Source organism: Rattus rattus, chromosome 10 (assembly GCF_011064425.1).
Source record: "Rattus rattus isolate New Zealand chromosome 10, Rrattus_CSIRO_v1, whole genome shotgun sequence".
In the NCBI taxonomy this organism is placed as follows: Eukaryota; Metazoa; Chordata; class Mammalia; order Rodentia; family Muridae; genus Rattus; species Rattus rattus.
The window spans coordinates 59529204-59543082 of record NC_046163.1 but is presented as its reverse complement, the minus strand read 5'-3'; the positions used below and the strand labels follow the sequence as shown (position 1 = coordinate 59543082).

Sequence of the window (13879 nt, the reverse complement as noted above, 5' to 3'; positions counted from 1 at the left end):
TCCCTGCCCTTGGGAGACTGAATGGGAAAAATTGCAGAGTTAAAGGATAACCTGGGCTATAGTGAATTAGATACTAACCTGGACTATAAAGTGAGAGACCCCATCTCAAGAAATCAAAAAGCAATAAAGCATATTTGTAGGCTGTAGCTCAGATTGTACAATGTCTGGCTAACATATCAGAGCTCTGAGTTTGCTCCCCAGGACCCAGTAAAACTGGGCATGGTAGCACACACTGCAGTTCTAGCACTTGGGAGACAAGACGATTCTGCATGGTTGCCTGGGATTTATGAGACCTTGTGTGGAACTACAACCACCCACAAGAATGCTGGTGTTGATGAGCAGACGGGATAGAAACATCTGCAGAGTAAAGTAACCGATGCTGAGCTGAAAGGGTGGCACAGAGGTTGAACACGCGGTGCTTTTCCACAGGACCCAGGCTGGGTTCCAGTACCTGTGCTGCGTGGCTCACAGCTGCCTCTGCCTCTGCCTTCAGGGGGTCCAGTGTCCCATTCCAGCTTCATGAGTGACTGTGCTCATGTGTACACACCTCACAGTGACACATGATTTTCTACAAGCCCTTTAAGAAGTGCCAACCGCTGAAGAATTTTCTAGAATTTCAGGGATCTTATGGTCACCAGCTACTGTGTGGATTGCACTTGTGTTCTTATTTTTGGGGCAGGGTCTCGGTAGCCCTGACTGTCCTGACATTCCCTCTGTAGACCAGACTTCACACACTCAGAGGGCTTCCTTCATCTGCCTACAGAGTGCTGGGGTTGGAGGCACGCACCACCATGCCAGGCAGTTGTAGTTTAGTTAATTAAGTTAAGGTATTACCCTGGGAGCTGTGATGAATGAAGTGTCCTTGTGCTGTGCGGGTTCTGTCTGTCCTGTCCCTGTCTCACATGGCTGACGGGTTGGTTCTTAGATTATTTTTCCCTCACTGTATCACATTCGTTAGGTGTTTACAGAGACTCATTCATAGTTGGTCTTTGTGGCATCTAACAGGCTGTGTAACCGCCTGCTTTTCTTCTGGGTAGGTGGTTTACTGTACTCCAGGCTCAGCTCACCGGTAGCCCAGGATCTCCTGGGTAGCTGTCGAGACTCACTACTTTCTAGTAAGATGAAGCTTATGGGATTCATTGCTGTTTATCTGCGCAGGTTACAAGCTATTACTTGTTAGTTCTCCTTTCATGTGTCAGTGCTGCATGTCCTAGTGTTACAGGACACACAGACCTGTAGTCAAACTCCCAGCAGTTAGTTCCTTGTCACATTGTTCTCAGAAAGCAGTGCCAAGCGTTTCTGAGAGGTTTGTTTCGGTTTCTTGTTTTTCTGCTTAGGACCTGGATGGAAATCTTCTGGACTCCTGGGAGGGAGTGCGAGTGCAATGCCTGTGGTGCTTGAGTGACGGGAAGACTGTGCTGGCTTCTGACACACACCAGAGAATCCGGGGCTACAACTTCGAGGACCTGACAGATAGAAACATGTAATACTTTGTTTCCATTAGAACAGGTCTCATTTAGCTGGTGTGGTGGTGGCCCGTCCCTTTAATCCTATGACTCAGGAGGCAGAGGCAGAGGCAGAGGCAGGCAGATCTCTGAGTTCCAGAGCAGCCAGGACTGCACAGAGAAACCCTGCTTTAGAAGAACGGGGGAGGGGGTTGGGAAGGAAGGAAGGAAAAAGAAAGAAATGCTCTAATATACCAAAATGTGTGTTTAGTTGGGCTTTTTCAGAAAAGCAATTTTTGTTTGTTTGGTTTTTTATTTTGATTGGTAATCTGAGCTGGCATTTAGGTAGTATTTGCTCGCTCATTCTGACCTATGTATGGCAAAATATCATTTAAACTATAATATTTTATAGTCTCCTATTTTGAAATACTTGGCTCCTCATTTGCTGTTCCTGACCAATCATTTCTGATTACAGAGTACAAGAGGATCATCCTATTATGTCATTCACTATTTCAAAAAACGGCCGACTAGCTTTGTTAAATGTAGCAACTCAGGTATGGTTTTTTAAAACATTTAAAAATTTTTGTTTTAGTGAAAATTTGCTTTTGTTGTTTTAGTATAAGTGTAAAATACCTGAGTTTAGTGTTTAAATGTGTAAGGATCAGGAATAAGTTAGTTGAAATAACTGACATTTTTGACAATAGAAGAAGGACTATTCACAGTGACTGTTAAACTCTATTAGACTGGGTTGGAGAGACCACACCTTCTGTCCCAGCACTTGCCCAAGTGTTAGGAATTTACCTAACACTCCTGGTGTGCGTGGCAGCTCCAAGCCAGCTGGGCTAGGTCAGTGCTTCTCAGCTCAGCCTGTGGGTCACAACCCCTCTCTGGGTGGAGTGACCTTTTCATGGGGGTTACCTATCAGATATTTACAGTAAGATTCGTAACAGCAGCAAAATTACAGTTATGAGTAGCAACAAAATAATTTTATGGTTGGGGGGTCAGCACGCCATTAGGAGCAGCCTTGAAAGGTCCCAGCATTAGGAAGATTTAGAACCATCGAGCAGCCCATGAAGATAGTCTCTTAAAAAATAAAACAAACCAGTGATTTGTATGCGCTTCTGCTGGGGAGGGCCAGGTGCAGTGCTGCACAGCATTAACCCCAGTTAGGGGCAGTAGAGGCCAGTGGGCCTGAGTTTGAGACCAGCCTGGTCTGCAGAGTGAGTGAGTTCCAGGGCTACACAGAGAAATCCTCTTGTATTTTTTTTTTTTTTTTTTTAAAGAAAAGCATGGTGGTGGGCAGGAGGATGTCAGAAGCTGGTCAGTTCCATGGGAGCTGGGGGCATACAATGAGATTAACTTTAAAAATAAAAAGCCCCCCCCCCCACACACACACCGGCAAAACCTGCAGGGCTACAGAGTGAGACCCTGTCTCAGAAAACAGCAGCAACAAGGATTTTTTTTTTCCCTACAGGGAGTTCATTTATGGGACTTGCAAGACAGAGTTTTAGTAAGGAAATATCAAGGTGTTACACAAGGGTTTTATACAATTCATTCGTGCTTTGGAGGCCATAATGAAGACTTCATCGCTAGTGGCAGTGAAGGTAAAGTATTCCTGCCCCACTGGTGCAGTTCTCTCCCTGCCTTTCAGGGGAGCGTATTTCTCAGCAAGCGTAAGATCTGATCTTACATTTTTTAGTCTGTCATCCAGTACTCTTAATGTTACCTTTCGGGAAATGGCTTGAGTCCTTAATTTTGTTGTTAATTTTGTTATTAGGTTTTGTTTGTTTTCCTTCGTCGTGGTGGTGGTGGTGGTAGGACCCAGGGCCTCAAGCTGCTCTCATTCCCTGGCTGAGCCGTCCTTACTGTTACGGATTAGTAGTGCCTCTGATGGCTGTGGTTTGGAAGTGTGTGAGATTTTGAATCAAGTTAATCCTTACACTTGTTTGTTCATGGGACTGGGCATTTTCGAAGGTTGGTAACAGTCAGCCTTGCTGGTCATAGTGGCACATGCCTTGAATCTCTGAAGGTGGACGCAGAGCTAGGCAGGTCTCTGAGTTTAGGACAGCCAGGGCTACACAGAGAGCATAGGCCCACACCAGTGTGGCTATGGCTCAGTTGGTGTATGTGCTTAAAGCTCTGGGTTCAGTCCCTCACACGTTCATGCATAGTGCTCACACCTATAATCGCAGCACTAGGAGTACAGGCAAGAGGGTCATAAGTTCAGGGTCATCCTCTGCAACATGGTGAGTGTGAGACTGCCTGGGCTACATGAGCCTGTCTCCCAGGAAAAAAAGAAACAAAGAACAACTGTCTTACACAGGAATAGATTAGAACATAGTCATCATAAGCCATGCCTAGTTCTGACCTTGATGGCTTCAGATCTACTTTGTTTGCTGCCTTGTCAGCACATACTTCCCATGAACATGTCTTCACACGAACCACAACTCACAGAAATCTGCCCACCTCCCAGGTTGTGGAATCAAAGGTGTGTATCTATCGCCACACTTTTCAAGCCTGTGCTCTTTCACTGAACTACAACATACCACCAGGTATGGCAGTGCGTGCCCTGAGTCCTAGCTCCTGAAACGTAGAGCAGGCCACTCACCTACTCACTCACTCACTCACTCACTCACTCACTCACTCACTCACTCACTCACTCACTCACCCACCCACCCACCCACCCACTCACCCACCACTCACTCACTCACTCACTCACTCACCCACTCACCCACCCACCCACTCACTCACTCACTCACTCACAGATTTCCACACTGACCCTTTGGTTCACCAATAGATGTCTTAATAAACTTGGTTTATCCTTGAGTTCTGCTTTCAGACTTAGAACCGAGGTCATGTAATTAGCTTATCACTAAGGTGCAATGGATTTAATTTTTCCTATGGTCACTTCATGAGATTAGCATCTTCTAGAAACTACATATAAGATGCAGATAGAAGTAAGGTGGTTGTCTATAGTAATCCCTAAGCAGGGCTGTTACAATTAAGAGGCTAACTGCATTTGGATAAGAGGTGGCTTAACTTGGTTACTGTCTTTACATTATGGGGGAAGCATAGTTCCCACTTCATAGCATGGCGATAGTTTAATTACACAAAGTATTCTGAATTGTTGCTGGTTTTCAGTTTGGATACCTTGTTTTTTCTGTCACCTGAGATCTCCCCACAGTGTACTAATCATCTCTGTTCTGTACTTTCCTATGTTCATACACCCTCATTGTAATTGGAGTTTTTCTGTTAAAAAATGCTATTGGGTGTGCACACATGAATGTGAGTGCGGGTGCCTGCAGAAGGAGCCAGCACATAGGTGCTTGGGACTGACTGAACTCTGGCCATCTCTAAGGGGCAGTAAGCACTCCTAACTGCTGAGCCATCTTGCCCCAGGTTGCAATATTTATCAGTCATATGTGAACAAACTCTTACAAATGTTTTTGTGATTTTTAGAGCTCAAACAGAAAAAGGTAACATGGCTTTCACAAAATTAATTTATTAAATTATCTGTATTTTTTCTCCCTGTAAATTGTAATCATAGTAAATAGTAATTTTTGCTCAGTAATTTTGTCAATTATAGCTTCCTAACATTTCTCTGAATTGCTGTACATTTAGATCACAAGGTTTACATCTGGCACAAACGTAGCGAACTGCCCATTGCGGAGCTCACAGGGCACACGCGCACAGTAAATTGTGTTAGCTGGAACCCACAGATCCCATCCATGATGGCCAGCGCCTCAGACGATGGCACTGTTAGAATATGGGGACCAGCGCCTTTCATAGACCACCAGAATATTGAAGGTAAGGTCATACCGTTCTGTTCCCGAGATGAAGCATTGCCAAGTTGACAGTACTTTATATAGTGGTTGAAACATGCAATATGGCTTTTTTTTTCTTCTTCTTTTCACCTATCTCATTTTATGGAAAGAGTTTAAGAAATCTAGGATTAGGTTTTACTACTTTTAGAGAGGCAATGAAGAAGTAAGCTAGAATATGCTGCCTCATTTGCATCAGATTAGCTGTAGTATTAATTAAAGATCTTTGGATTCGCAGGCGGGTCAGTGGTAAGTGCTTGCCACATAGGCATGAGGACTTGAGTTTGGATTCCAGAACCCCCATGTTGGTGTACAGCAATGTGAATCTAAAATCAATCCCTTTGCTTCTATGGGATGTGGGAGGGGGCAGCAGAACTGTCAGGCATGTGCAGCGAATGAGAGACTTCCTCTTGAACTGGAAGAAGGGCGATGCTCAAGATTGTCCTTTGACCACCATATATCTTACCACCTTGCTTGCATGCACATACAAATCTATTAAAATGTTTTGTCATGTAAATGTGATATTACATGAAACATTTTTATACATATGAGAACAAACATGTATAAAACTTGAGAAACATTAATTTTAATGATCATTATTTTGGGATTTTCCTAATATCTTAGCACTGTATAGAATGTGCTATACTGACATGAACTGTGTCTGACGGTGAGGGAAAGGAGAAACTAAAATGTCCTGGGCTGCCTATGTGCCAAGTAGCATGCTCAAGAGGATTTCCTCTCTCATATGTGTATGGTATTAGAGGAGATACATTTTCATTTTATAGGGAAGGAACCTCACATATGTTCATGACCTTGTAGGCGACACAGTTTCGTTTTCATTTTATAGGAAGGAACCAAAACATGACAGAGCTCAGTAACGTGTTGAATGCTGCCGTTTCGGCTGCAAGGTTTTCCCCACCACCTTGATACTTGAAGATGAAGAAAGTCATAAAGCTAACAGATGAGGACAAATTCTTGATTAAATATAATAGTACTAGAGAGAAGTAATAATTTTATGTAAATATCTTTATTTTCCTCAAAGAGAAGAAGTAAAAATGTCTTGTTTGGAAGGAAATGACTTACAGATTGTTTTGTTCAGTGTGTTGCACCTATGTTGGTGTTTTTGTTTTGTTTTTCTTGTGTGTGTGCCTGTGTGCCCATGCTACCTGATATGATCCTGGGATCCACATGCCAGTCCTCCGCAAGAGTAACAAAGACTCTTAACTTCTAAAGCCACCTATGTCTCCAGCCTCCCAGTAATTTAGTAAAAAAAAAAAAAAAAAAAAATCCAACAATTTAACTAATGATTTCCATTGGAGGGAAGTTAGCTTTTGTTTTGTTTGTTTTGTTTTGTTTTAAATATATAAATAGATGAGGCTGGGTAGTGGTGGCACACACCTTTAAGGCAGAGGTGGGAGACTCTCTGGGTTGGAGGGTAGGCTGGGCTACACAGAGAAGCCTGTCTTAAAAACCAAAACCAAAAAAAAAAATCCACACAGAGCTGAGAGTGAAAAGGTGTGAGACTCGGAGTGGGGCTGCTGGGCCTTGGAGATTTTACCGTTGCTTCTCCTGCGTGGGTCCTAGGTTCTGCCAAGGCCCACTCTCTTTTTTTGTTTGTTTGTTTGTTTGTTTGTTTGTTTTTGTTTTTTCCGGAGCTGCGGACCGAACCCAGGGCCTTGCTAGGCAAGCGCTCTACCACTGAGCTAAATCCCCAACCCTAAGGCCCACTCTCTTACATCCCATAGTTCTTTATTTTGTTAGGCATTCAGAATGTGATTGGAAGAAGTATGAAAGTACTGGTCATGTGGCAGCAGCTCATGAGAGCTGTTTTACCCAGCATGGGATAAGAGTTTAGGCACACCAGAAGAGGGCATCAGATCCCCTTACAGATGGTTGTGAGCCACCTTGTGGTTGCTGGGAATTGAACTCAGGACCTCTGGAAGAGCAGCCAGTGCTCTTAACTGCTGAGTCATCTCTCTAGCCCCCATGAACTTCTTTAAATGAATTTATTTTTATGTTATGGGTGTTTTCCCAGAAACCAGAAGAGGCCATCTTCTCTGGGACAGGAGTTAGAGGTTTACAAACCCACCATGTGCATTCTAGGTATCAAATCATGGTCCCCTTCAAGGACAGCCATTGTTTTTAGCTGCTTGTCTATCATCATAGCTCCTAGCTCCAAAACTTTTTTTTTTTTTCCTTCCGGAGCTGGGGACCAAACCTAGGGCCTTGGGCATGCTAGGCAAGTGCTCTACCACTGAGCTAAATCCCCAACCCCCGCCCCAAAACTTTTTTAAGGAGAAGTTGCTGATTTTTTTGTGTTAAGTTGCAGAATTGATTACTTTCTGATTTTTGATTGTGTGTTTGGGGGCGGTATAAAATAGAATGAATAAGTGGAATATTTACACATGCTATTAGCGTAAGGTGCATGAACCTAGAAATCAGTAGGCTGAATGAAACATACTAGAAACAAAAATATACCAGACATAGCATGTGCTGTAATTGCATTTTATATTAAAGTGATATAAAAATAGGCCAATCCACAGGCCAGAGGAACGGTTTTGTTTTTATCAGAATGTATGATTGCTATAAGATTGAGAAGGTGGTCTAACGTTGTATACTGATAATACAAACTGGGTTTACTAAAACTTAGACACTCTAAATGAACGTATCTTGGTGTATGTGAACTTAAGAAATGTCACATATCCTTTTCCCATACAGAGCTGGATAATGAGGTGGACTGGGACCAGCTGGAGGAGTTGAGCAGACAGAATGTTCCGCTCCGCCTCATACCACCCAGAGTTCCCTTTCCATCTTTTTTGTTGTAAACTAGCAAAAATTTTCTTATTTAATTATCTATTTCAAGCTTTATTTTAAAAATAGGAAATCTGACAGGCATGGTTGTTTACGCCTTTAATCCTAGCACTCAGGAGGCAGAGGCAGGTAGATCTCTTCAAGTTCAAGACGATCCTGGTCTACCTAGTGAGTGCCAGGCCAGCCAGACTGACCCAGTGAGACTTTGTCTCAACCCTACCCTTTCCTTCAAGAGTAACATAGAAATGGGAAATTCTAACATAATTACTCATCCCCTCTTCTCCATTATTCAAAATAATCACAAGGTTATAATTTAATGTATCACCTAAAAACTGAGAGGCCGGCCTGTTGTTCAATGATTATGAAAGTATTAATAATTTGTTTATTGTTACTTACTCTGTTATTTCTTGATGCAGATGTTGAAAGTTTCTAACTGGTCTCTTTTCTCTCTTCCCTTTTCTCTGCACATTTCATCTGGTCTTCATTCAGAGGAATGCAGTAGCATGGATAGTTGATGGCGAATTTGGAGCAGACGACTTCTGTTTAACTTAAAATTAGTCGTATTTTAATGGCTTGGGATTTGGTGCAAACAAACATGATTGATAGCTGGACAGACATGCTCGTCGTGAAAAAAGAACCATTTTGAAGCCCGATTGGGGCCAAACATTTACACCTTGCTTCATAGTAACCAGTGATGAAGCACGTCTTTAGAACGTTGTTGGACACCATGTTGAATTATCCCCATCGGTTGTGAAGAACTGTGCTACATTCAGGCTTACCCATTGAACTCAGTATATATATTTTCCCTCCTGCCTTTTGTCTGGTGGGATACCATTCTTGTTGCTCTTCTGTGTAATGAAGTTCAAATGCTTGTTTGGAAACTTTATTTAACAGTTTAGAAGGCTTGATAGGAAGAGTTCATTAGTCTGAAGAGTATACATTGGACAGGAAAGAATTTCCTTTTGTTTCTCCAAATCTTTCCGCCTTATTTAGCTTGAGATCTTTGCAGCTTGGTTCATGGATTCTAGCCTTGCCCGTTGCGCAGTATATACTGATCAGATGATAAACCAGTGAACTATGTCTAAAGCACTCTCAATATTACATTTGACAAAAAGTTTTGTACTTTTCACATAGCTTGTTGCCCCGTAAAAGGGTTAACAGCACAATTTTTTAAAAATAAATTAAGAAGTATTTATAGGATTAAAGTGACTTCATTTGTATACATTTGAAATCTAAACCAGCTTAAAAACAGTGTCCTCTGTGATTGAGATACACAGTGTAACCGATGCTCTTCTGAGTGCCACGTGAGACATGGCATGGTCAGAAAGTGTTAGAAGGACATGGCACAGGAAAGCCAGAAAGATACTCTGAAGGGTCCCCCTTTTTATTTTCTTCCCGAAGGAACATCAGTACACAATACTGAAGAAATTCAAGATTCAAAAAGGAAAATTTTATAAATAAACACGGGAGATCAGCATCAGTCTAGGTTTTCAAGACAGCTTGTTCCAAGTTCTTCTGAACTTGCGGGAATCATTTTGGTGTGATCTAGCAAAAGTAGACATCAGGAGATAGACCCACTTCGGGGATTGGTAGTGTAGGTGAATTTTGAATCGTAGAGGAATTCAGCAGGCTCCGAACATGTAAACTGGAATTAAAGCCTGAATCGTTTCTCCTAATTGCCCTTAATGTCCAACATACGTAGGGACACTCATTTAAAGAAGATTCCTTCTCAGCTTCTCAGATGTTGCCATAATGAACCTCATTCAAACTGGTGCTGTGGACAGTCTTTCCCTCTCCTCCCCTTTAGTTCACGGGAATGTTTCCTTTATGGAAGAAAAGACTACTCATTTTGAAGACCTTCTAGCTAACATAAGCCCAACTGATGTTCATGATGCGCTTTAAACCTCATAACTGTTGGGTCTAACAGTTTCCCTCGAAATCCATGTTTTCCAATCGGGGATAACCAGGGTGACCACAGCTATTGGAAAGTGGAATTACTCCCAATGTATTCCGGTGAACAAAAAAAAAGAATCTTGTACAACTTGCCCTTGAGGCAAGCCAAGTCCATAGCAGTTGCCATGATCACACCCTTCAGGACCCTGAGAAGAGCCAGGCCTGTACTGAGGAGTCTTCCCACTGTGGGGGTCAGAGGGAGGGAAAAGGTAGTAAGTGGGAGAAGAAAACACATTTGGCCTTAAGATAGTGTTCATTCTCCCAAAGCCACAGCAAGGAGATGACAGATCATAGTCAGCAGATTATTAATTCGAATGGGTATGTAAGAGAATCCTTTAAGCATCATTTTTCAAAGACCACCACTTTAGAAAATCAAAGAAATCCTGTTTTGATACTTCTTAGTTAAAATAATATGTTACCGTTTATCTGGTACTTCATTTTCTTGACTAAAATTACTTTTCACTTTAAGCTTGAATAAAAATTTTCATTCATAACTGTATATAATTAAGTGGCAACTCCTCTTTACCTCAGTGCAGTTAAAACCATCTTTTGATTGATAGACCCTGAAGCCATTAACCCACATACCCCAGTCTCTACAGTAACAATCACTAACAACGTGTGGGCGTAGAACTCCACAGCTGTTTACAGATGTGGTTACATTGTACTACGTGGCACATACATAGTGTTCCCTGAGGTTTGTACCCAGCAGGGCAGTTGGCACTTAAGTTCTGCTAGCACACCCCGCTGCACCTAGAGCTGAGTTTTCACAGTGCTTCTGAAGTTTTCACAGTGCTTCTGAAGTACATTTAAAACACGGAAGGTGAGGGACATCAGCAGAACATAACCCTGTTAGAGGGGAGTTAGAGCTATGCAGAGGTGTTCATAGAAGCTAGGTGAGTTTGGGTTCCAGGTCTGTCATAGCTGGCAGCTTCCTCTAGAGACTGCTACTTGACCGTGCCAATGTGCTGTAAGTGTCTGTTTCGTACACTTGCCATGAAGTGAGTGTGGTAGAGAGGTGGTGAAGAGACCTAGGGTTTGTGGTGGAAGAGCCTGGTGGCAGGAGTTAAGTGAGGGTCTCTGACAATGTGCTAACTCTAGGAAGGCTTGAGAGAATCCTGTCAGGCCTGCCACAGGGCGTTAGCCAGTGTCTGAGCTGAAAAGTACCAAGACTTTTTGCACATAGATCAAAGTAGTGGAGAATTTTGCCTCCAAAAATCAGGTTAGTAGGCTCAACTCCATGTGCTTGAAATGCTTTTGTTGTTAATGCATCGATTAAGGGCTAGAGTAAGAATGAAATTAAATGTCTCTTTCCTCTAAATAACTGGTTCTTAGTGGTAAAGTGTTGGATTCGGGGATCACTGAGGTTGGTTTGTGGGTGGTGATGGAAAGAATCGGAGAGGGAGTGAGTGAGGGGAGATTTGGGTTTTGATTCTAACTAGTATTCATGCCAGCTGTATGGCGCTGCTCTTCCTGGCCAGATAAATGTTCTGGTAACCCAGGTAAGTGGTCATAACAGGACATTTTATTTGCAAATGTCCCCATAAATTGACTCATTTTATTGGGTGGGAGAACAAAAAATGGAATTCTCTGAACTATAAGTAATTAAATTAACCTGCTAGGGAAACCGAAACAGTAATTCTGCAAGATTAGTCAATTAGGAGTACACTGCCTCAACTGGCGTTCTGTGGCATTAATAGAAAATTCTTTCCCCACCCCTCCCCATGTTGAAATTTTCTTTTTTAGGATGTTGGTTCCTGCAAACAAGAGCTGACCCCTGCCTCCCAGTGGGTGCATGTCTCGCACACCTCTCATCGCTTGCTTTACAGCAGAAGGATGGGGGGAAAGAAGATAATTGTCTTAAGATCCGTTGTTCCCATTTCTAAAAACACATTTTTACTTAGTAATTTTACTTTAATGTCTCATTTAGACTTCACCAACTCTCCCTTTGTGTTGCTGGCCAAAGCATTACCACCATTTCCAAAACCATACCTGATTTCACATAAACTGCTAACTTAAAAGAGGTGAATTTGCAGTTACACTTAGACACTTTCTAAAAACAGGGTGAGACCAACCTGAACTTTGCAGTGTTGAGTTACTGTCATAGCAGCTGCCCTAGAGTTGCAAAAACCCATCCCTATCTACTTAATCCAGATTGCCTGGATTTAATGAAGTTAATCGTATAAAAGTGTGTGTGTGTGTGTGTGTGTGTGTGTGTGTGTGTGTTTAAGTGTGTAAGAAAGAACTTGATTCATAAAATATACTAGGAACAATTTTTAGGTTGTCATTTTTACTGAACGTCTTGTGCACATGTAAAGTACTCTCTTGAGTTTAAGGCTTGGTTAATACTTGTCTATTTTTATAAGAATGAAATTGTGTCCCATCTTTAACTTAGACATTTACATTATCAGGATCAACATGCTAGAATTAAATCAACATTTATAGGCTCGATGGTAAATGTTATTGGCCCCTAGAGAGGGTGGGGGGAGAGAGAGAGGGGAGAGAGAGCGTGTGTGTGTGTGTGTGTGTGTGTGTGTGTGTGTGTGTGTGTGTGTGTGTGTGTGTGTGTGTGTGTGGGGAGATAGATCACAAAGGCATGTATATGCTTATAAACCAAGCTGTAGAGATCATGTAAAGAACCTGGGTGCTGCTCCAGAGATCTCTGAGCTGTGGAAAGTGCTAAGGCATTGTGGTGTGTGTAGCTAACAGAGCTGTTGGTATGGAGTTAACCATGGACTGATAAGATGTTGCCAGAGGATTGTGTTCTTAAACTTTGGGGTTTGCTTTTTAACTGCCTCTCAGATTATATTTAGTAGTTTAAATTTCTTTGTTTTATTATTTCATTAAAGTATAAAAACTTCAGGTCTTATATTTATTTTCACTTGTTCTACTAATTATTTACAAGACACCTTTTGGTTGACATTTATTTTATAAATGTGTGGTATATTAAATGTCTTTAATTTTTTTGTTTTACTGAAATTACAGTAACTTTGATTTGCTTTCCTGGGATTTTGAAATTTCGTTTGAATTCCACCTTTTCCGTGTCAGTGCCCAGCACTTGCCCAGTCTTTGTATTCCCTCTGTCGATTCAATAAACAGAATGAGTAATGAAGTAATTCTTGTGGCATCGCATCTCAACAGACTGCTGAGCCGGTGGCCATAGCCAGACCTAGGTTCGTGGATGACGGAGTCTAAGAGAACAGTTTTTAGTGTACTTGAAGGCCGCCGTGTATCCAGTCACAGAGAAGGTAGATCCCAAACCTGTACTTAAGTAGAAGTGCATGGGAGACTCACCTCAGTGGTGCTGGGTTAAGACTTCAATCTTCCAATCACTCATTAGAGGGAAAAACGTTGAGTTAGCTCAGTGGGCCAAGCCTGATGACCCAAGCTTGGTTACCAGTACCTGTATGAAGAGAACTGACGTCCGCAACAATGTGCCCCCCCCACCCCCGCCACGAAAGAATCTTTAAGGAAATTAAAGGAAAATCTTTTTTTGTGTAAGCACATGTACATCTGCTCCCACTCTGAAACCAGAGGAGTGGGATCCCTGGAGTTTTAGCAGTGTGCAGCGTTGGGCATGTTTGCGGGGACTGTGTCTCTCCGGCCCCAGAATCAAGTGTTCTAAGTCCACAAAGTTGTCCAGAAATCCATATGCCCTCCCTAGCTGGAGGTGGGGGTGGGATCTATACATATGCTATGGAGGAATTACTTGCTTTGCCCTGTGGAGATCTCATCAGCAATCATAGCAGTTAATATGTTGCCTTCAATTAAGTGAGGTTCAACGATCTAGTGTGTGGAATAAGCAGGCCCTGGGCAGGTCTAGAAGGAAACTATCCACAACTGGGTCCGTGT

General features: G+C 42.4%; 1 protein-coding gene across 4 annotated transcripts in view; it reads left to right on the top strand.

The window, feature by feature from the left end:
- The window catches only part of Wdr26 (WD repeat domain 26), a 41935-nt gene extending 28792 nt beyond the window's left edge, over positions 1-13143 (top strand). For 2 of the 4 annotated variants that reach the window (XM_032915710.1, XM_032915709.1), the window contains exons 10-14: positions 1338-1483; positions 1921-1999; positions 2920-3049; positions 5067-5252; positions 8567-13143. In XM_032915710.1, the coding sequence (XP_032771601.1) occupies positions 1338-1483; positions 1921-1999; positions 2920-3049; positions 5067-5252; positions 8567-8592 (567 nt within the window). In that variant the 3' untranslated portion in view covers positions 8593-13143. Of the gene's footprint in view, positions 1-1337; positions 1484-1920; positions 2000-2919; positions 3050-5066; positions 5253-6113; positions 6744-8566 lie in introns of those variants that run through there. The other 2 variants (XM_032915708.1, XM_032915707.1) reach the window with 1 other exon arrangement.
- The last annotated feature ends 736 nt before the right edge of the window (positions 13144-13879 follow it).